At 38.1% G+C, this 23,779-nt stretch overlaps 2 protein-coding genes across 9 annotated transcripts in view; one reads left to right on the plus strand and one right to left on the minus strand.

The window, feature by feature from the left end:
* Positions 1–881: 881 nt before the first annotated feature.
* Positions 882–17,371, plus strand: LOC104610645 (eukaryotic translation initiation factor 2 subunit gamma-like). 4 transcript variants are annotated; one of them, XM_088903990.1, is made up of 10 exons: positions 882–1,060; positions 1,175–1,329; positions 11,685–11,818; positions 12,003–12,064; positions 14,631–14,743; positions 14,821–14,923; positions 15,223–15,450; positions 15,549–15,767; positions 16,239–16,499; positions 16,833–17,371. In XM_088903990.1, exons 3-10 carry the CDS (start codon positions 11,713–11,715, stop codon positions 17,133–17,135), a joined length of 1,395 nt encoding a protein of 464 aa, XP_088760116.1. In that variant the 5' UTR covers positions 882–1,060; positions 1,175–1,329; positions 11,685–11,712; the 3' UTR covers positions 17,136–17,371. The 4 variants fall into 4 exon arrangements, with proteins under 4 accessions (XP_088760116.1, XP_088760115.1, XP_010275681.1 ...); XM_010277370.3 differs by lacking the exons at positions 882–1,060; positions 1,175–1,329 and adding exons at positions 8,521–8,885; positions 9,040–9,077; XM_088903989.1 differs by lacking the exons at positions 882–1,060; positions 1,175–1,329 and adding an exon at positions 5,714–5,732.
* Positions 17,372–19,077: 1,706 nt separating this feature from the next.
* Positions 19,078–23,779, minus strand: part of LOC104610638 (forkhead-associated domain protein) — a 35,009-nt gene continuing 30,307 nt past the window's right edge. The window contains exons 3-7 of one of the 5 annotated variants that reach the window (XM_019199974.2): positions 22,210–22,688; positions 21,944–22,019; positions 19,912–19,970; positions 19,609–19,674; positions 19,078–19,431 (exon numbers count right to left, since the gene is read on the minus strand). In XM_019199974.2, the coding sequence (XP_019055519.1) occupies positions 21,980–22,019; positions 22,210–22,688 (519 nt within the window). In that variant the 3' untranslated portion in view covers positions 19,078–19,431; positions 19,609–19,674; positions 19,912–19,970; positions 21,944–21,979. Of the gene's footprint in view, positions 19,675–19,701; positions 19,841–19,911; positions 19,971–21,943; positions 22,020–22,209; positions 22,689–23,779 lie in introns of those variants that run through there. The other 4 variants (XM_088903991.1, XM_019199972.2, XM_010277358.3 and 1 more) reach the window with 4 other exon arrangements.

Raw genomic sequence — 23,779 nt, forward strand, 5'->3', positions numbered from 1 at the left:
TGCAGTCAACGTGGCATCATCAGTTTGTCTTCGGCATTATTAGATGCCTGGTTTGGAACAATGGGCTTCGAGGATCATACAACCATTCCTTAAGTGGCATTTGAAAAAGACATATATGTCGCTTTTTTAAGTGTCATCTAATTTTCTTTTATTTCATTTAAATATTAACAAAAAATTAAGTCTCAAATCTTTGTCTCTTTTATTTAATTAAGTTATGGCTACCAGAATGTTCAATCAAATATGATCCCAACTTTCTTGAATGGAAAATACAGGATTTAGGACCGTTAATTTTTTTATCAGTGTTTAGATGATTGATAAAGAAAATTAAATAACAATTGAAGGACATTTGTGTTTTTTTCAAATGCCATTTAACAGTTAATTAACAATTAATTAACGATAGATACTGAATTGTTACATTTCTAATGATCCCAACTTTTTTGAATGGAAAAGATAAAAATTTGAAACTATTACGTTTTTTATCAATGTTTAAATTGTTGATAAAGAAAAAAACAACAATAAACACTAAAAAAACAATAAACACTATTATTGTTACAAATGAATAGAAGATGTCACTAAAAATAGGTTTTAATGGCGCTTTAATAAATGTAGCTAAAAATCATATAAATGACATTAAAACTTTCATCCACTTAATGTATATATATATATATATATATTATGAAATGTTGCTTTCTCCGTACGCAAAATGAAATCTACTCGTGCGAGTAGATGAATGCCTTCACGTGCGAGTATTTTTGAGCGTGCGAATAAAATGAAATATGTCATTGCATGTGCAACACGTATCCTCTCTTTTCTTTATTTTCCACGCAGGAATCCCTCTCTCTCTCCCTCTCGTTCTTGCCCTTGCTCACAGAAACAGAAACAGAAACCTCGAAAATCTTCACCGTGAATAGACTCTCAACCTCTGTTGCAAGTATGAATATGTTGATCTGGAATGAATTCCAATTGAGGAAGTGTTCAAGCACTTGAAATGTACCAATGTTTAACCACGGAGGAAGGAGACAATAGGCTTCAAATCTTCGAGATTGGCAGGACTTCGTTGGTATCATTTGCCTCTCTCTTTCTCTCTCTCCTCCAAAATCCCTCGTTACTCTTATCCATCTCCCCCATCTATAGCTGCCCTCTCACAGTCTCTCTTTTTCCCTTTTTTCCTCAGCTTCTAAGGTTTTTCTTCGTTTACGGCATGCGAAGACCTTCAACGAAAGAGGCAATCTGGTCAATCATTTTCAATGCTTTTTTTCCAATGGGAGAGAAGCAATCCAACTGCCATTTTTCTAATTAGGGGTTTCCGTAGATAGGAAGAAAACCCAGGTAATGGAGAGATCCTATTACTCATCATTCTCTTTTTGTCTCACTGGTTATGTTCCCTAACAACTTTTTGGTCCCTAAGACCTCCTACCAGTGAATGAAATAAGAGGGTTCTGTCTCGGGGTTGGGGTTCTAGAGCTCTGTAGGGTTATGTTCCCTAACAACTTTTTGGTCCTTAAGACCTCCTAGCAGTGAGAGGATTTTGTCTCGAGTTGGGGTTCTAGAGCTCCGTAGGGTTTCTTCAACAATGGAATAGGGTTTATTTGATTATTTCTACTTCAAGGTTCAATAGCTCTTAGGGTTTGTTTTTGCTTCAGGGTTTGTAGGAGGATTTTATCTCTGCCTTTTGTTTTGTTTCGTTTGCCTCTATGGAGCTCTTTGATTTTGGTTTTCCTTTGCTTACTGTCATTTGAATAACTGCTTATTTGCTTTTGTTTTTCATGAAATATCATCATATTTGCTTTATTTCATTTGTTGTTTTTTTTTTTCATCTTTTCGACTATTTCTTTGGTTAGTTTTTAGCAATTTCTTCTCTTCCACTCAGATGGAAATTAAAAGAAAGAGAGAGAAGGAGAAAAAGGTGAAATGAAGGAAAGAGAGAGAAAGAAGAAGAAAGGAAAAGAAACAAAGCCTCTTTTTTCTTTTCAAAGTTCTTCCTAAAATTTCCACCTTTTTTCTTTTAATATGCTGTCTGGAGTCTATGCTCACCTCATTTGTTTGTTCGTGACTCTTCTTTTGGTAGGTTTTAATAGGTGTATGCTATTGTTGGTTGCTCTTGCGCATTTGGTGTTGGTATGCTAATCATTGGTAATTTTTTTTTTTATTTCATCTTTGTTGTTATCTAAGTATGTTATTTTTCTGCTATGTGATTTGTAATGCTTTTCTAGCGTTCTTGGTTGTTAACTAAGTATGGTATTTTTCTTGCACTGCATTTTGGAACGACTGTGTGGGTTATCTAGGCTTGGTGGTAATGGTATTGCCACTGCTCACTAACTCCTCTATTATCTCGTAGCTCTGCCACCACCGGTCAATTGCATTGCATATGTTTTTTCCCTTTTTTCTGGTAGAGATTTTGTTTGCTCTGTTTTTCTTTGGCGACAATGTGTTCTGTTTGTATTTTCTTGTTTGCTTCTTGGTTGCTAACTTAGGGTTTTTGTGTTACAGTAATTTACAGTTTCTTTGCTCAGATTTTGCTTTGTGTGACTTTATTGGCAGGGTTATGGTGTCATACTTTTCATTGTTACTTGATTCAGTTCTAACCTAGTTCCACTTTGTTGGTGGTTGTTGGCAAATATAGATCTTTGCGTATTTTTCTTTTAGTTCTTTGTTTTTCCTTGTCTTCCTTTGCTTCTTTTTTTTTTGGTTTTTTCCTTTTCATTTTAACAGGAAGTTTATTTGGCATTTACTTCCTCAGCATTGGTCCTCCAATAGGTGTTGATCGTTTAGGTAATTGGGTTAATGATATAAAAGAGGAGAACAGTCTTTTGGGTAACAAGATGAGAGAGTTGCACTTACTGTTGTGTTAGTTGAATCACCATTAGACTGTCCACCTGGAGAAGAAGCTCCATTAGATGCATATCCACCTATCAACACCAAGGCTAATTAAGGAAAATATGATAAGACTTTTGTATATGAATATGGATTAGAAGCAGTAGGTTAGAGAAATAATGTTATTAGTTTCCACATCATAATTGTGTCTTCAATCAGCAATAATGAGGGATGAATAACAATAATACAAGATGGTTCTGATTTTATATCAAATACATAATACTTCATAACATGAACCTAAATCAAACAACCAAAGCATGGAGAAACAAAACAAGATTGAAACCTATCAAAGAAAAAGACTAAAGAGAGGATATGAAGACAATTTCATTTCATGACAATGCTTCCATTAGTTTGAATAGTGGATATTTTGATCTTGAACGGCAATGTTCTGTACCAAGAGAAAAAACTATAATAGCATTGTTCAACATTCTCTATTATCTCTCACTGGACTTCCCCAATGTACACAAGTTTTGAGAAAACATGTTCAATCTATAACAACTATAGCAAAAAGACCTAATTCTTGGAAAATCTAGGCCTGGCCAAAAATAACACAAGGTAGTGAGGTATATTTTCTATCACTATCATAGTAAGAAATGATTTGAGAACTCAATTTAATATATAGGGGTGGAATGGTAAAAACCGGATTTGACTAGCTGAGCCCATATAGTTGGGACAATGCTTCTTTGAGTTGAGTGGAATACCTCAACCATGGGCCAGCCCATAGAGGTTCTAAATTTGATATATTCTCCATTAGATAATATGGAACAAGACCTTCCATTGCCTTTTGTTTCTTCGGATGTATATAAGCTCAACGCTCAGTGGTCAGCAATCGGTATTGATAAAAGTAGGATTTTATCCCAGACTTCAATTAAGCTGGCTGCAATCTACACCTTCCATTTATATCATTCTTTAAAACTTAGTTGCAAACCAATGAAAAAGAAAAAAGAAAAAAAAAAAACCTTAAAGCCACACCTGTCCTCAAATCTCAAATAAATATACAAAAAGCATTACCCTACAAGTAATGCAAAAGCACCAGAAAGATGTCATCTGTTGCTACTTGCAAATTGATATGGATTGAAGTATTAAGAAATGATTTAAGGAAACATAAATTGACAATTGATATGTCAAAGAACATAATGAAATGGCAGAACAAAATTCATATGGCCAACCCGTATAGTTAGGACAAGGCTAGGTGATTATGATACAAGTAATGCAACTATTGAAGATTGATGTTCTACACTTTCATCTTATAGTTTTTAATAAATATTTTCATTTTATTGTCCTATTTAAGATTTAAGGATTACAATTAAAACAACACATCCAGAAATGATGAGCAAAATATTTTTTTTTTCTTTTTAAATATGAGAGGAAATGAAGAAAGGTAATGAAAATGAATAATTTAGTTACAAATTCATTACTTTGACAATCCTCAAAACCAATTTTTCACATGCCAAAATTCAAAAAGCCTCAATATCTCTATATCTACCTTGTTTTACATTGTAGATTACTAGCAATTCTAAAACCAAATTGGACAGGATATGGAATAGTGGTGACGGTTCACTCATTTATTTCATACACACATTTCAGCATAGATACATGACATTGAACTGTAGATAGAAGATCCAGATGACCTTTGCAGTTTTAAAGATCATTGATGAGGATAGATTTGGTCCTCCAGTGAAATTGTGACACGTGGCACCTCGTGACAACTAGGCGACACCCAGGTAACAACTTACCAAGTCGATGTCCCGCCGGGACACCGACCTGGCCGGCCTGGCGCGGCTTGCACGCGGCCTGCGCGTTGCCTGGCACGCGACCTGCACGCGGCTTGGCGTGCGGCCTGCGCGCTGCCTGGCCGACCTGGATCAGCCTGACACATGATCCGACCTGGCAACCCATAAGACGCCCACCGATGAACCATAACGGCATACCCCGCGAGCTCGGTAGCTCACCAAGGAGCTCGGTAGCTCGCCAAGGAGATAGGCAGCTCTCCAAGGAGCTCGCCACCAAGGAGCCAGGCAGCTCGGCAAAGCTCGCCACAAGCAGCTCGGCATAGCCCAAGGAGCTCGGCATAGCTCCCCTGGGCAGCTCGTCACTTGTAGGGTAGCTCGGTACAGAAGAGTAGTTTGGTGTATCGCAAGAAGATCTCCTGCTTGACAACTTGGCCCAGACACCGACCCACCGACTGACACAGGTGCCGACCTGACAACCTAGCCCAGGTGTCAACCTGGCCGCCTGACACAAGCGCCAGCCTGACAACCTCGAGGAGTTCACCACCGTACCTCGGTTCTGACGGGATATGACAAGTCTTACCGTTTGAAGGCTTTTCACCCACCTAACCCGCGAGGACACCACTATACAAGGACTCCGACCCCCAAAGCCAAGAAGAGGGAAAAAATGATGGTAACCCCTGCTCTCTAGCTCTCTCATTTCTCTCCAAGCTCTCTGTAATCAAAATGCTAACTTAAGCATTGGAGAGTCCTCGCCGGGAAAATACCCCCGGGTCCTCTGATTCAGTTTTCGCAGGTCCCTCAGCTCTCGCCGCCTACAAAGGAGAGGAAATCACCTCATGCAGAGGGCAGTCGGGTTGCACTGCACAAGGGAGCTCCATCATTCTTTGAGTTGCAGGCTGCCTAGGAGCAGGTCAAATGACGAATCCACCAGGCAGTTCTCCCCCAGGCAGTTCGCCACCAGGGAGCTCGCCACCAGGCAGTTTGCCACCAGGGAGTTCGCCACCAAGCAGTTCGTCACCAAGTAGCTTTCCACCAGGGAGCTCGCCATCAAGCAGTTCTCCACCAGGGAGTTCGCCACCAAGTAGCTCATCACCAAGGCACGTCACCACCGGGTCAAATAACGAGGTACTTAGCCAAAAAAATTTTTACATCACAAAAAAATGGTACGTGACCAAAAACGCATCAATCATGATCTGTAGCTAATCATAATCTGATTTGATTAAGCTAAGCTCCTAAATAGTTTATTTCTTTCTGATCCAATTAAACATGAATCCAAAATCTAGCATATTTGATACATATAATATTGCATCTTTTATAAGTACTATTATTAGAGGGGAGCACTATTAAGGTGGGTATGACTTAATAAGAGTTGCTTTCCTTGCATGTAAGAGAATTCACAATAAGATGGTTGTTCTAATAGAATGAGAAGTGCAGTTACTTACTGAAATGAATAAAAGATTTAGGTTGCGTTTGGAAACAATGCAAATGGAGTATAAATTCTGGTTCAAGGTAAATGTAAATTTGCACTCTTGGTTCACTTTTGTCTTTGTTTGACAACATTACATTTATTCATTGACAAATGACAGAAAATACACTTTCTAATGCATATTTACAATAATAATAAGATGTAAAAGTGCGTTAATAAAAAAGTAAATTTGCATTTAAGTGGGTTTTTAATAATAAAGGGTAAATCACACGGACCCCTTACTATGGGGCAAGTGACAAAGACCCCCTATACTTTTTTTTTGACAAAGAATGAAAGAACCTCTAAATTTTTACTTTGCGACAAATACCCCTTGACCGTTGATTTAGATGATGAAAATGTTAAATTATCAAAATACTCCATTAATCTTTCTTTATTTTCTTTTTATGCCATTTTTTTTCTTAAGTTTTCGTTTGGTTTGTGGGAAGATTTGGGTGGGATGGAAAAGTGTAAAAATCTAACTTTCTAATGTTTGGTTTCATTGGGATGGGATGGGAAAATGTAAAAGGGGATCAAATGTCATTGTTCACCTTCCTCTTTTGTTCGAGACCAACAAAGGAGAATCAGGCGACGGCTACTCCCTTTATCTCCCACCTCTGAAATGGGACTGTTCACCTTCCTCCTTCGTTCGAGACAAATGGAGGCGAGTCAGGCGACGACTACCCCCTTCATTCTCGTGATCCAAACATGGAAGAAGCTTAATCTCACGAAGTGTACGTTTGGCATCCATGTGATTATCAAACGCATTAGCTATCTTCTTGATGGCCACCATCGTTGGTCTCCGAATTCATTACCGAGCTAGAATCACACAACAAAGGAAGAGCCAATAAGAAGATGGTAAAAGTTCTCTCCAGTTCGGACAAGGGGATTTTCTTTTCTGTTTTCCATATCAAAAAATTCAAAAGATCGAATTCATCTTTCTTGTTATTAGGGGATGATTCCGTAAGTGTCTCGTCCGATGGGCATTATCGGGGGACGATACCGAAGATGTTGTATTGGATGAAGCCGCCATCATGCGTCCGAATGGCCGGAAAATCCGAAGGGTTACCGGCGTTCATGTTCTAAGGACCATTAGACATCCCCGAATCAGCAGCAGCAGCTGCTTGCATTTCTTGGGCGTCTCTTCTTCTTCTCGTTTCAACTTCTCTGTTTATTCCTGATTACCACTGTAACTTGTATGGTCGTGCTCTTCTAACTCTGCCATAACTTGTTTAGTCGTCGTCGCTGCTGCCTTCGCCTCGTGCCCTTCTAACTCTGACGACAACGATCCCACTGGCATGGTCGTGCTCTAACGTCGCTGCCGCGTTATGGAGGGAGGGAGGGAGGAGAGAGATCGTAACTCGAGCTTTTTCGAGTTTTCCCACCAAGGTCGCACTGTTTTAATGCGATCCGAATTCATGATTTTGAGATCTCGCAGTTCAACTTTTTTTCATCCCATCCCTTCTTTCTCTCAAAATAAATATATATAAAAAAATAAAATATTTTTAGAATATTCAATTTTTTCTTATCCCCATCCAACAAAAACGGAGCCTAAAACTCTTCAAGTCGAACGTCGAATTCCAGCAAAGTGCATCACAGAAATCCCACGGACCGGTGAGACAGAATCTCCACCTGGGTACAGCAAGGAACAATCATTCCTTCTTTCTTCATCTCTTCCAATCCGCTCAAACTCTGTATCTTCTATTTTTCGCGTCCCGTTGACGGTTGATCCACAAGAACGGCCGATCACTTTCTAGCAATCAATCTGCAATCTCTTTTGCGAGGAACCATGGAACAGATCCTCACCAAACGATTTGTCTGATGGATTCTCACCGTCCAAAAACACCGACGGGATTAGCCACGTCAGCTGCCCAACTGAGTAATAGAGTGTAGATTAAGCAGGTCACCGCGTGACCTTCGTTAGCAGAGGCCAAGATGAAACAAAACGAAAAGAATTGCAGATTATGGGATGAAACTGAGGTATCAATTTTGAAGGATAGTCTTAGTAAGGAATCCGAGTAAGCAGATTATGAGCGGTGGTGCCTCTTGTGATCTGGCATGAAAAAACGGGAAAAGGGAGCGGAGGAAAGACGATGAAGAATACAAAGTACAAAAAAAGCTAAATGATTTGTTTTGTTAAAGAAAAGGGTAGTTTGGACATTTATATCAGACAAGAATCTCGAAAATCTTTTTTAGTTAATTGACGAAATGTTATCGGAAGAGGGTCTTTTGTCTAATGGTTAAAGTTGAGAGGGCCTTTACTGCAAAAAAAAAAAAAAAGTATAAAAGGTATTTGTCACTAATCCCATAATACAGAGGGGTCCGTATAATTTAAGAGGAGATGCTGAGATGCAGCATTGGATAGCATACAAAAAATAGATATTCACAATACATTGGCCCAGCTCAGGAATTTACGGGCCTATCCCAAAACCTATGCCCAAACCCAAATATTTCCGGGCCAGGCCGGAAATGATTTTCCTCACGTTTTGTGCTTCTCAGTTCTCACTTTTCACATCGGTTTGAAACGCCCTCGGGCTGGGCTGTCAATAATTCGGCCCAAGACCAAGTTGGCCCTTAACCATCTCAGCCCGTCCAAAGTCCAAACCCTAAACACCTGAACCTTGAAACCCTAAAATTGTTGTGTCAGAGAATAGACAAAAGAAGAAGAGAGTAGGTGATTTGGCTACTGAACTCTGTCGATTAATCGACACAAATCACAATACGACCAAGCTCGATTGAAAATCTGTAGTCTGAACCTGTTAGATAAACGATCAGAAGGGGTAGAAGATTTGGCACACTCCAGGCCCCAAAGCGAGGTAGGTCGATCTGTCCTCAGGGATCTGTTTTTCCTTCTGTTTCTTTATCTTAGATGTTAGATCTATCTCGTGCTTCTGTCATCCTTTGTTTTGTTTATTTTTGGGTAATACTCGGCTTATTCTTGGTTTTCCTTTTGTTTTCTTCATGCTTTAGCCTGCGGGAAGAACTGAGGGGAGGACTGTGTACAAACTGTGAGTCTGCAACTTAGGCGCAATCCATTTAAATCTGTTGCAGTAATTTTTTTTTATTAATGTCTTTTGTTGGGGATTACAAAATGAGGGGAATTATTGCGTCTAGTTTTAGTGGTTTTGTCTTTGCATCTATGAATATCTGGAACTTGCTTATTTTTTTCTTATTTTTGAGTTACTTTATTGAAACTAACGCATTTGATGTTTAAAAATGGTCTCGGTATAGGCATATTCTCTCCCAAGCCCAGCTCAATAAACTAGATATCCTTGTTGACATCCAACTTTGTTTATAAAAATTTTCTGCCAAGCATATCTTGTCAATACCATTTCAGAGTAAGCTGCCCAATGTAACGTATTGTAGAATAATATGAGAATGGAAAGTAAAACCTTCTTACTTGTACTGCAATACTATTCTGTATGCCCCTGTGCATTGTCAAACTAATATCAAACTCTGAACCCATTTGAAAGTCCTTGAGATCCATGCAAATCATCAGTATAAATTAGCAATCTGTTTGGTACAATTGCAATTTTATAGCTAAAACAAATACACACTGCATACACAGGACAGAAGAATTGCATGCAGGAAGTAGATATTTAAGAGAAAGAATTGCAATTTTGCATATCTCCACTTAAAAAAAAAGAGAATAATTAAGACTAAAGCCCAAATTCTATAAATTTCTATGACTTTGAATGAATAGCTTAATAAAATTTAGTTAGTAGTTATCTAGACAATTATTCTTCCAGGTTATTGGATCAGAGATTTTTTGTCAGGAAAATCCATAGTTCAGAATTTCAGATCATTAGAAGGGGTTCATTCCATAGCATCTAAGATAATAAAATGAACAAAAGTGATTTGACTCTCTCCAAAGCAGGAAAATAAGAAGAATTATGATTAAAAAATCAGGAAATTTTATGTTTTATGCGTGCATGTTTCAGTGATTTAAAAGGTGCGCCTAGGTACACAGGCGAGGCGCATTTTAGGGTATGCGCCTTGCCTAGGTCCTAGGCACAGCCCTTTCAAAAGGCGCATGCCTGGTGCGCCTAGGAACAGTGTTTTAAAGGCGTGGGAGGCGTATGCCTGGAGGCACGCCTCTAGGTGAGGCGCTCCCAAAACGCCCTGAGGCGTATGCTAGAGGCGCTGACACCTCTGAGGCATACGCCTCTTGCGCTTTTCTCATGAGGCGTGCTAGAGGCGTACGCCTCTTGCGCTTTTCTCATGAGGCGTGCTAGAGGCGCTGACACCTCTGAGGCATACGCCTCTTGCGCTTTTCTCATGAGGCGTGCTAGAGGCGTATGCCTCTTGCGCTTTTCTCATGAGGCGTGCTAGAGGCGTACGCCTCTTGCACCTCATGCACATCTGATATGAAAATACAGAAAAAAAAAAGAAAAAAGAAAAAAAAAAGGAAAGGAAAAGAAAAGAAAGGGAAAGAAAATGAAAGGAAAGAGAAGAAAAAAAGATAAAAGGAAAGAAAAGAAAAGTAAGGGAAGGGAAGAAAAGATAAGGGGAAAGAAAATGGTTTGCCCCCTGTCCCTTCGGTTGGGGGGCTTCGACCCCAGACCCCCCCACCCCCTTTTCGATGCAGCCCAATTTATTTATTTTTTTTTGAGTTGGGGGGGTCTTGCTCCGCTTCAGCAAGCTTGCTCGCCTTCGCTTTGATAAGACCCCCCTTTGAATTACTGTTATGCATCTTTATTCTTCTTAATATAAAAGATTTTTATTAAAAATAAAGAAAAAAATGAGATCCCCCCTTCCTTTTCATCCTCCTCATAACCCCCCTCCTCTTAAGGAGGCTTACGACTCCTTGTGTTCAGGAGGCTTACGCCTCTTGCGTTTTGAATTACGCCTCATGCCTCTAGGTAGTGGAACGCCTCGCGTCATGCCTCCGCGTTTTAAAACACTGCCTAGGAATGCGCCTGATATGCCTTGTGCCTCAGCCCAGGCATGCGTCTTTTGAAAATTCCACTTTTTTTTTGCTTTTTTTGAACCTAGCAGTTGGGTCGGGGGCTCCAAGAACCCCCTATTTGTTTATTCATTCATTCTAATAAAATGTCTTCTTAAAAATCAATTAAAATTATAAAATCATTATTTTTGTGTGAGAACTAAGAATTTAAGACCCTAACATGGACTTGTTTGGGCTTGCCTCGAGGAGTGTGGCACAAAGGGGGCTTGTAGGATCTGGAATGTAATATGTTTTACATCACATTAGCTACTTTAAGTAATGCAATTGAGGAAAAAAAGAGATTGTGGGTTTTACATGCTTGAAAATGTTTTATATGTTTGATTTTATTTTTAAATTTTCATTTGAATACGCTTTACATGTTATGTTTGTGTAATTTAATTTTAGGTAATAGGTTTTTCAAAGCATTTATTTTAAAATTTAAGTTTATATTTTTTATTAATATTATGTTTAATATTTTTTTATTTTTTGAATTTTCTGACATTATTTTTTATTTTTTATTTTTTTTTGTATTTTTGCGCCTTGCTTCAAAAAGGCACGTGCCTCGCCTTGCACTGAGACGCAAATTGGCCCCTGTACCTTTTTTGCGCCTTGTGCTTTTAAAACACTGGTATGTTTATATGTGCCTGAATGTATTGTTTTTTCAATTCAGGATTGCAGAGGCCTCAACAACTATCAAAATGTCTCGAAAAGGGTTAATGGAACAAGATTTGAGCAAGCTTGATGTGACTAAACTGCATCCACTCTCACCTGAAGTAATTTCTCGTCAAGCTACAATAAATATTGGTAATCCCAACAACCGTAAAAATTTCATTTGAGCTTTTCATCTATTTCTTAGAATTTCTGCTTGTTGATTTAATATCCCTATAATTTCATATGGATCCTATAGCCATCAAGATGATGTATTAAACAGGATTCCTATTTCTATTTTTGATATTGATGCATCTCTACTTTTAATATATTTCCTCAGGCACCATTGGGCATGTGGCCCATGGAAAGTCAACAGTCGTAAAAGCAATATCTGGTGTTCAGGTGAGTCTATTTCTTTTTGATAGTAAATGAACATTCATTAAGATAAAACAAAGAGAATAAAATAAGTGTTTTCCTTATTTATTTTGTTTTTTCTTGTTCACATCCTTTTGTATTTGTTTTAATATTCATTCATGTACTGAACAATTGCCTTATCTAGAATGTAAAATGAAGTAGTCTACAAGGAAATTATCTGTAAAAGCCCAACTAAGAAGCAAATGTAAGCCAGAAAAGTAGCGCAAGATGTAGTGATTTATAGGCAATGAGTCCCTGCAGTAGTAAAAATTCCTCTACCCATTCTAGACTTGGTGACATAGTCTTAAATTTTATTGTAGACATTGGCACTTTGTTGGAAGCTTGTTGAATTTATAAATGTAACAAGAGATTTAACAAACATAATATATGCATACAATCATACAAATTAACAAATGATGGCATTTGGTACCTATATTGTGTATAACAAATCCTATAAAATAGGAAAAATAGACTGGACAATATGTTTGAGTGCTATATTTTAGCACAATCAAGTCAGATAACTTTTATTTATTTTTGATAAGTAGGGTGCTAGTTGATTTAAAAGGATGAGGTATTTTACTTGTATAATATATCTGAGGGAATTCTAATTAATTCAATTATAGAAAGTAGATATTAAATATATTATAGAATTAAGAAATTAAGAAAAGGAAATCCAATAAATTGGCAGCATCTGGTGGATTACGTGGGTTTAACAGGTTACAGGTAGATGAGTATTTTTCTGTTTGTGGCAATTTGTGCAACTGTAGGAATATAGAATGCAACCAAAGTTTGTGGAGTTCTTGTGGTCTAGCCTAATTTCACCTAAAATAAAGATTTTTCATTGAGGCTGTGAATCAAGTCATAAATACTTGCAAGAGATTCCAAAGGAAGTGGGAGAATTGGTTTTATTCACCCCATGTGTGTCGTATGCTGGAAAAATGGGGAAGGTGCCAACCGACTTCTTTTGCACTGTTCCTATGCTTCTTGGGTATGGCAACATTTTTTGTCCTTGGTTGGGCATTGGGGAAGTGTGGATTGCACTCTCTGATGTTGAGGACCCCTTTAGATCAACTATAATAAGATGCTCAACACCATGACAGAAAATTTTGTGGCATTGTGTGAGGAGCAACTTTATATGGGGATTATGGGGGGAAAGGAATGCTAGAATTTTTAAAGAGAAATACAAACAGGTGGAGGAATTGAATGAATTCACAATGATAAGAACTGCGCATTGTGCAATGATTTGCAAAGAATTTAATGGAGTGAATCTCAATGACCTATTGAGGTAGTGGAATATAGAGTTTGGGTTTTCATAGCAGTGTGCCTCAAAGGGTTGTGGAGTGGTTCCCACCAGGGGAAGGAAGATATATACTTAACTTTGATGGGTGCTGCTTTGGAAATCCTGGGGAATCTGGAGTGATTAGGGATTCTAATGGTAATATAATTCTCAGTTATTCAGGGCCAGCTGGATTTGGGAGTTGTCTAAGTGCGGAAAAATTGATGATTCATCAAAAAAAGTGCAGAATTGATGGCCTTTCTTCAAGGTCTAAAACTGTTATTGCAGCAGGGATTAAGGAATGTAGAAGTGGAGGGGGACTGTGAAATAATCATATATTATGGATGAAATCTCTGGACCAGATTCCTTGGCAGTTTAGGCATATGGTGAGGTTGGCTCATTCCTTAGGTGCCAGATTGAACACCTCATTCAACTGGGTCCCTAGGAGTGCTAATTTGCTAGCTGACTTGTTGGCAGGAAATGGGGTAGGGAGAGTTTGTTTGGATTGGGTCTGTCTAGGACCAGGCTGTAATTTCTAAGATCGTTCTGTTCTTTCTTGTGGGTTTATGTGAAGGAAGCTGTTGTAATTACACTATTACAGGTCAGCTTCTTTGTTTTGAGCAGTTTGGTGATCTTATTTAATGGAATATTTTCTGTTGCTTATAAAATAGTTTGTGGAGTTCTCTTCTAATGAATAATGAGCATGTACTGAAGATATTCCAGTTAAAAACGGCAAAACATGGAGACCATGGGGTTGCTTACATGCCCGAATATTATAAAGCTTCTTACTCCCAATGTTTAGGTGAAGCAAGTTATAAATAAAATTATTTTCTAATTATTCATATAAAAGAACCTAACTTATGGGGAGGGGAGCAAATAACGGTTAAATAATATTATATCATTTGGCACACTCTCCAATTTGGAGGTATGAGATCAAACCTGTGGAACTACAGGATCTCACTGGTATGGCCAGTGGGCCTCACATCTACCCTGCTCAAAAAAAATATATATATAATTCGTTAATTTTAGATAAATAACCATTTGGTGGTAGCATGACTTACAGGTTTGAATTATCCTTCATCTTAAGGAGGACTAAGTTTAAGTGATGCATCTTCCATTACAAATTAATTGTGTTTATAGTTTACCCATTTGCTTGGTTATGGCAAGATACAGCAACCTAGAATTTTGTCCTGTCTCCACTAATTGAATGGTTTGTTTATGATGCTGCGTATGTAAACCTTAAAATAGGCTCTTATGGTTCCTTCTTTGTCATTTCAGACTGTTCGTTTTAAAAATGAGTTGGAGCGTAACATTACAATCAAGCTTGGATATGCTAATGCAAAGATATATAAATGTGAAGATGAAAAATGCCCTCGGCCCATGTGCTACAAGTATGGTGATATCCAAGAAAATGATTTCTGTGCCATCTAGGACCTTTCATGATTTTCTATTCAAAATGATTTTGCAGGGCCTATGGAAGTGGAAAAGAAGATAATCCTCTCTGTGATGTGCCAGGCTTTGAAAATGCACGGATGAAATTGTTGAGACATGTTTCATTTGTAGATTGCCCGGTAAGGATAGACATTTAGACATCTCCCTTATATCTAGTATCATGTTTAGAAGAATGATAGTAGGTGGAAGGTTCTTTTCTAGTCCATAAGTAATTTGATTATTGTTGCTGATTATAAAAAAGGCTTTCTTGCAGAAGTTATTATTTGAATTTATAAATGGCATCTTTTCTGGTTTCATCGTTTTTTTATGGATTTCCTTATGACAATGTTCATCTTATATGTTATATTTCTAATTTTTGTTTTCTTTTTCTCAATTTCTGATCTGTTGCATCACATTTTGTTTCCTCACTCTGTAACAGGGTCATGATATTCTCATGGCTACAATGCTTAATGGAGCGGCAATTATGGATGGGGCATTACTTTTGATAGCTGCGAATGAAAGCTGTCCCCAGCCTCAGACTTCTGAGCATTTGGCTGCTGTGGAGATTATGCGCCTGCAACATATAATTATTCTACAAAATAAAGTTGATCTCATTCAAGAAAATGTTGCAATCAACCAGCATGAAGCAATCCAGAAATTTATTCAGGTATCCTGGAGCATTATCTAATGCAAGGGTATATGTTGGTTTGCCATCACCATTTTGTGGAAGTTGAACTAAAATATTTTACGGCTTTTCTTTTTCAGAAAACTGTTGCTGATGGTGCACCAGTCATTCCAATTTCTGCTCAGTTAAAATATAATATTGATGTTGTCTGTGAATACATTGTGAAAAAGATCCCCATCCCAGAGAGGAATTTTGTCTCACCACCAAATATGATAGTAATCCGATCTTTTGATGTGAATAAGCCTGGGTCTGAGGTTGATGAGATAAAGGGTGGAGTTGCTGGTGGAAGCATTCTTAGGGTATGTTTCTTTTTTACGTTTCAAGAATGGAAGTGAAGGTGCATTCTTGTACATATTTTGCACCTGCAAACAATTGGATGGTAGACCGTCAGGAGATATGCTGGACAAACAGTTTGTCTATTGGTTCAATGTTTGACCAAAACAGAACCTAGTTTCTAACTTAGTATATTTCCCGTCAATATTTCCCTCAAGGGTGTCAAGTTTTAGATTTTCCTAATTCTATTTCTATCAAGAAAGGATAATATGATGAATTATTGCAATCATCCATTGAGTTGGATGTTTGTTATATGAAATTTCTCTGACCTATGAAATATGGTTCTGAGTTCTGACCTACATGTTTGCTGTGCATTAGATTTTGGGTGCTTCTACAGAGCAGATTATATGACAAAAACTGCTACCTTTTGGAAACTAATATTTGTAGGGATCACATATTGCTTACATACCAAAGTTGAGCAAATTTGCCATGTGCAGGGTGTTTTGAAGGTGAATCAGTTCATTGAAGTTCGCCCTGGAATTGTTGTAAAAGATGAGAGTGGTAACATCAGGTGTACTCCAATATATTCAAGAATAGTTTCATTATACGCCGAGCAAAATGAATTGCAGTTTGCCGTGCCCGGGGGGCTTATTGGGGTTGGTACCACCATGGATCCTACTTTGACACGTGCTGACAGGCTGGTGGGTCAGGTTCTTGGGGAGGTTGGATCACTCCCCGATGTTTTTGTGGAACTTGAGGTAAGTCTGATATGAAAAATGCCTTCTATGATTTAAACAGTGTCCAGCCTAGTTGTCATTCTAGTGCAAGAGTTGTTAACATGAATGTAGGCATGCCATGTAGCAGATGGTGGTATGACCGTATGACAAAATTGTGTCTCCTTTCTTGGGCTCTTTCCCAGTGGACCGCTTTGTCTGGCTCGTTTTATATTTGAATTATGAATACAGGGCAATTCATCATAGATGAGTCTGTTACATCCGTTAATCATAAAAAATATGGAATGGTTGTGCCTTGTACTCTTTAAAGCAGTTTGCTAAACATGCTAGTATTGAATGGTTTTGTTCTGCTTTCAGGTCAACTTCTTCCTGCTCCGCCGTCTTCTAGGAGTTAGAACAAAGGGAACAGAGAGGCAGGGCAAAGTATCAAAGCTAGCCAAGGGAGAGATTCTGATGCTGAACATAGGGTCCATGTCAACAGGGGCACGTGTAGTTGCTGTTAAGAATGACTTGGCTAAGCTACAGCTGACCTCTCCAGTGTGCACCAGCAAGGGTGAGAAGGTCGCACTCAGCCGGCGAGTTGAGAAGCACTGGCGACTCATTGGGTGGGGCCAGATTCAAGCAGGGACTACACTCGACGTTCCACCATCCCCCATCTGAGTAAACCCCACAAACACAAAGGAAAAACCAAGAAAGTCGGAACTCAGCAAGGTATAGTAGAGAGTCTTGGGAAGATGTGGGAGGGTAGGGAGCTACTGGGAACAATTTTTGTTAGGTGGAGAAGAAAACATGGTTGGTTCTTGTTCAGATTCGTTTGTCATATTGTTGTTTGACCAAACGAGTAAATTTTGGAGTTGTTTGGCTTCATCTATGCAAATTCATTTTCCTTGTGCAAACATATAGCATTTGGGAATGGCCTGTTTGGATTCCCATATGGGTTGCTTGATTGGAACTTGGAAGGGAGTCTATCCTTCGTAAGGCAATATTACCAATATAACCACCATGGGGAAGATTTAAAACAAGTGCTTCAAGGCTTCCTTATTTCTGTCTGATCCGGTATGATCTCCTGAGTAATTTGCTCGAATGGTTGTGTAAGAGAATAGACTTGCATACCGCCCTAGATCCAATTAAGTGAATTGGTTTGGTCCAGTTTAATAGTTAACCTAGGAGCATGTAATAGAAAGATTTCAGAAACATTTTATTAAGGAAAAAATAAATAGCTAACTCTTAAAAAACAAGGGAGACTCCTTTCAGTTTCAGTGCATTGGTCTGTTTCTCTCAGTTTCTCTCCTTTTCCTTATCTCAGATCATTGAAAATCTGTATAGAAGAACTATAGTGGCCTAATTCTTGGTTGGAGGGTACGAAGTGCAGCCTTTTTAGGAGTCTGGCTATTTCCATCTTCCCCAACCGCTTTTTCCTCAAATCTTCAGAGATTCGATTGGCTCAGCTTTGTCCATATTCCTACACATTAAACAGTGTATAATCTCAAATTTGAGATTTTCTTTCTTGGATTTTTAGTTTTTCTCTTGCAGTACATGGAGATCGATTTTCTTGAGCTAAGCCATCCTTTCCCTTGCATTAGTTGTGGCATCCAGAGGATGATGATTGATGAAGCAACTAAGATGGTAACTGCAACTCTTGTGCCTTGTCCATAAAGAAAGTGTTAAGAAACCATAATTTAGGTATATACGAACCATCAAGTTTCCGAAATGGCTAAAGCTGGGATCTGGGTCCCCCTCAAATGTGTCCTGCTTAAGGTATAATCCTACAAATTATGAGCAAATCTGATGATTAAAAGTCAAGTAATCTGCGTAAGCTGATCTAGTTGGTATGCATTCAATGGTAGCCCTGCTATGTCTCGGTTTAGGAGTGGGAACACAGAATTCAGTGTTGTAGTCTGAGGTTCTCATAACTTAACACAGTGGCATAGAGAGAGAGAGTTTCAACTTGGATACGTCTCATTCATGATCAGATGTCACTGGACCGTCTCATTCATGCCTCATTTTTTAGAGCTTAGAGAGAGTTTCAACTTTCACTAAAACTTTCTGACCATAGCCTAAGATATGGTTGTACGTAAAATGCTCTTGGTTTTGGTTGCATAACCAAGTGAGGAAACTAGTTTCTGAAGGTAGAAAAGTGTAAGCCTTAGAGATTTGAAGATCTTGGATCAATGGGCATTGTGTTTAACAACACCCTGATAGTATAAACCATATTAGAGCCTATATCAGTATTTGCTTGGTCAACAGCATTTTTCGGTGGTGAGATCCTGTTGGTGTTGGCCTTCATGTACTTACTTTGAGCTCTTAGCAAGTGAATCTCAGGTTATGCGTGCCTCTAAAAGCCCTCGCCCTTGAAGCGATGGTACAGTAGCTAGCTCTTTTCTGGATCTTCACAAAGAAACCAGGGATTTGAAGGTTGACACTCGTAATTTCAAATACCTATCTTTAAGTCCGACTGAGAGTCTGAGACACCACCCACTACCCAGGGAGCCGAGGAAAGTAAAACCCAAAGCGAATTCCAGGAAATGGCTATATAATCTGCAGGCCTCATGAAAATCCGCTTGATTGCTAAAGCAACCGAGTAGTGTTCACTTACAAGTGGTTTATTTCCTTTTGATTGGGTAAAAATTGCATTGCGGTAAAAAAATAGAAGGGGTATGAAGTTCCATATACAAAACTTATTTGGGATGTCTTGATCAATATGATGCATGAGCTTGTGGCTTATTGGCAGAGAGCTCAGACCACAAGGAAAAATATTTACATGAAGGTAACCATGCTAGACTCGTTTAAAAAACCAAATAAACACAAGGTAACCATGCTAGACTCGTTTAAAAAACCAAATAAACACAATTAACCCTTCTTGCTGCAGAAAAAGAATCCATAGTCCACATATCATCTGAAGCGTAGTACTCAACCAGATCTTAGATACGAGTAAGCATAGCTTTTCTGGCATTACCTGTAATAGGCAAGCATCAGTCATAAATTTAAAACATGTACTCTTGGATGCCACAAGAAAATATACAACATTCTAATGACTGGTTTTAGATCTCTTCACGAAGCACCCAGCTTTTGATAACACTCTGAGAATATGGAACTAACACTTTTTACAATAATCATGGTTCCCGGGAATCACCCCATAACAGTAGCTTGTTTGCATTTAAGTTATGTTCTTTTTAGCCTTCACAAAATGACAAAATGACTGCACCAAGAGAGTGAAGGTCATAAGCAGACAAAATAATGAAACTCACATTAAACAAAACTTTTCTTTGAAAAAGAAAATAAACAGAATGAAACTGCATCTCACTGTTTTTTTTTTTTTCAAAAAAGGCAGCTTCCATTACTAATATGATTTAAACTGCATCTCACTGTTTGAGAAACAATATAAGTAACAAGAAAATAGAAATGGATGGGAACAATGAAAAGGGAATTTTCTTACCTGTTTGAGGATGCTTCTCCCATCAATGAATTGGTATATCTAGAATATCCCTTCTGCGACTGCAAAGAAATAGATAACGAACACATTTAAGGGAAACATGAGAACAAAATGAAGGTTCAGTGAGACTCTATGCAATTCCAAATCAGACATCGTAAGTGCTTAAAAAATCAAAAGATTATGGAAGACAGAATAACGATGCAACTCCTTGCCTCAACCCAAGTTTTGTAAAAGGAACTCACAGAAGTATTGATAGTTGGACATGTAGTATATATTGGCATTCAGAATGATATACATATTTGTTCTTGACAATTAGAGCCTAAAAATGTTTAAATACGGTTTCCAAGGACTAGAAAATCTAGACACAATCATGGTTCACTCAAAACCTACTAGTTTCTTTTTTTTTTCCTATTTTTTCTTCTTTGATCAATGAAGCAGCAAACTGGATGTATCATATATAAAAAGAAGCTAAACGCATTTGCATGTAGTACCGAAAGGGAATATGCCATGCGCATGCGCAAGTAAAAAAGGGTAAAAAATGAAAAAAAAAACATTTAAATATTGAAAGTTTTTTTACTGTAATTTAAATGCCTCAATTCATTAATTGGATTTAAGGATTAAAATATCTGGACAACTAACATTTGTAAGTATTAATATTATATGATGCTATTAAAATATTCTGATCTGACTTTAATGGCCTGGACATGAAGCAATGCAAGTATTGGTATTATATAGTAAAGATGGATCTCTGTGTAAGTTTCTTGATGATTTTCAGCTATTTCAAATATTAAGTGTATTAAATGGCTACAACCCAAGAACCAACAAACGACTAAGTGGCAAGATTAAAGCTATTTATTTCTTAACTTGGGGCAAAAACATGACAAAATGCAGTCTGTATCAGAATTGTTTAAAAAAAATAACAGTGAAAAGACTTGGCAAATTGTTAGCTTCGTTTTTATTCACTTTTCTATATTTTCCATGATCTTATTGAAAGAACTATAATTCTTCATGTTTGAAGACAAATATGAGTTCAAGTGGTAATCATAGATTTGCAACTCATTCTTTAGCAGAAAATATGACCTCGGACAAAAAACAGGATTGTGTAACTGAACCTTTTTGGGTGCAGATGTGCAAAGCCTCATCTCTCCTTACTTTATTTGACCTTTAAAAAGAGGGAGAATTATGTTGAGATGTATCAAGGCTGCAGTCTGTTGGTCTATTTGGGAAGAAAGAAACTTACCTACCTTCTCAGAAAAGGAAAAGAACCATTGAGAATGTAATGGAGTTGATACACTTAAGGGTGACTCACTGGCTGAAATCCCTGAACCTATTCACAGTTTTCTCCTTGGATGACTTGCTGAGAAATTGGTTAGAGATAGATAATTCTGCCCAGATTAATAAGGTTTCTTTTCCCTCTTGGACCTCTCCCCCCCTGTCATAAAGCTGAATTTTGATGGCAGTAGTTTAAGGAAACCAGGGCACTCTGGTATAGGGGGAGTGTTCAGGAATGAGGAAGGGCTTATTATAACCATGTTCTCAGGCCCTATTGGAGGAGACTCTCTTAGGGCTGAGATCCTTGTGAATCTGGAAGGTGCCCACAGAGCAAGGGAGTTGAACCTAAGAAAATTGGTCAATGAAGGTGACTCAGAGGTGGTGGTGAGATGGCTAAAGGAAGATAACACTGGTATCTGGAACTACAGCAATGAAAAGAAAAAGTTTAAATGGCTGACTAGGGGCATTGAGGTGAAATACAGTTGGGTAAAGAGAACTGCTAATCACTTGCTGATGGGTTAGCCAAGCAAGGGGTCAATAGGGGATCTTTCTTCTGGGCTCATTTCTAATTTTGTATCATTTGTTTTGTGCTAGTGGGGGAGTTGAGAAAGTTTACCTCCCCCCTCTCTTGTAATTAAAGTTTCTCATTCTTAATAAATTTTGCCGTTACTGATAAAAAAAAGGAATGAGTTGTCATAAGTGGAAGAATCCATTAATATACTTACTAATAAAAAAAGAACCATAAATTCAAGTCCTTTCTCACCTGTCTTGCACAAACAATATGTATTGCAATCTAGCTTTATCTGATCTCTGCTTTCATCTGCATGATGCTTGCAATCCTACGAACATGCAAATCTCAGAAATAAATACATTGGAGAGTAGATACATTTGAACCAGAATATCACTAATGAGTAATAAATAGTCCAATAAATATAGAAAATGGTGATCAATATTTGACTGATGAAAACAGAAACAAGACAGAAGCAAAATAAGCCTAATGTGCATAAATTTTAACTCTTTCATATTTACCTCCCTCTAATGCCACACACAGTCTCAAGAATATCCATGATTTGTTGACACTTTGAATTTCTAGGCTTCTCCCCATTTTCCAGTACCAAGGTTGAGAGCCTTAAAACTGTGGCAAGTTCCAATTCAATTTTGTTGAACTGTTGGTCCAGATGTTCCAGGAAGTCCTCATAAGAGGATATTCCTTGCAAGCTACTAATCATGTCCTCTTTCTTCCAAATTCCAATACTAAGATTCCTTTCTTCATCATCCTCTTGCTGATGATTGACAGGCAGGTTTTCTTGGAACTCCTGAAACTGCAGCTCTTGATCCTCATTAAGGTTCATAGTAACTGGTTTGTAGTTGTCTTCATTGTCATCTGAACATTTTTCATCATCCTCCTTTGGGGAGATAATGCGAATCGGACCCAAATCATCTTTCTTGCCAATTTCAAGATCCAGGGCACAATTACCAATTAACTGTGTCTCCTTTAAAGAAATTGCCTGAAAACCATGTGAAACTTCTAAGTATACAATAAACTAAAAGTTTTTATTCTCAAACAAGGCCTGAGAGAAAAAAGAGAAACAAGTATTTCCATTACACTTTTTTTTATAAGGAAGAAGTCTCAAATAGATTGAAGAGGAAGGATGAAATAGAGCCAAGGCAAAGGATGAAGTCAAAGCCTATCATTTCGCAATACAAATAAAAAATGAAACAGTGCCAAGGCAGAGGATGTATTGACTATTGAAACCCCAAAAGAATTTAGATTTTCGGAAAGCTCAGAGAATATATGCTATCCATGCTAACCGGCTATATTCGTTTTTTTTTTGGTGTTGCGATGAGGACAGTTTCCTAGCAGACAATATTATTTGTTTCTTTTTTACTTTGAAAAGGATTATTTGTTTCTTTTCCCTTGCCTAGTTATCCGTGTTGTAACAAGTGACTGGTGTGGGACTTTTTTTTCTTTATATTTTAGATCTGTTTCTGTAGTGGGCCTGAAATTATTGGGCCTGGACTAGCCTTCTTATTTTTTTCTGAGTGTCTCATCACTAATCATCAGTCTTTTTATGTAATATTAGACACTTAGACACTTGGTATAAATTCTGTTCTAGGGCCAGCTGAGAACTTACTTGCCACCCATTCACTCTCTTCTTTCCTCTCTGTTTTCTCTTCCTCTTGCTCTAAGCACCACTGCAGGTTTGCAAACATGGTATCAGAGCACTGATGATCCAACTTCTGCAAGTTTCAACCTACTTCTTCTTCTCCTCTTTCTCCTATCTTCTTTTTGTTTTTTATTACTGATTAAGAAACCTTAATTCTGATCGTTGTACCCAAGGAAGTCTGTATCTAGGGTTTCTCTTTGGGAGTAGGGACCAAAGAGGAAGTTTCGACCTAGTTTATGCCCTACTAGATAGTGGAGACAGCCAGTAGCCATTCAGCTATTAGAGAGATCTATTTAGGGCAGATCTAGAAGGACTGAATAGACAGTCCTAGATTAGTTCTGGAACCAAGTTGCTGGTATAGACGATTGCTGCAGAAGGTCCTCTCAAGCTTCTGGAAGGTATAGGTGGTCTGAGAAGAGTGTTACAGCTGG

Source organism: Nelumbo nucifera, chromosome 4 (genome assembly GCF_055504915.1).
Source record: "Nelumbo nucifera cultivar China Antique chromosome 4, China Antique-T2T, whole genome shotgun sequence".
Classification (NCBI taxonomy): Eukaryota; Viridiplantae; Streptophyta; class Magnoliopsida; order Proteales; family Nelumbonaceae; genus Nelumbo; species Nelumbo nucifera.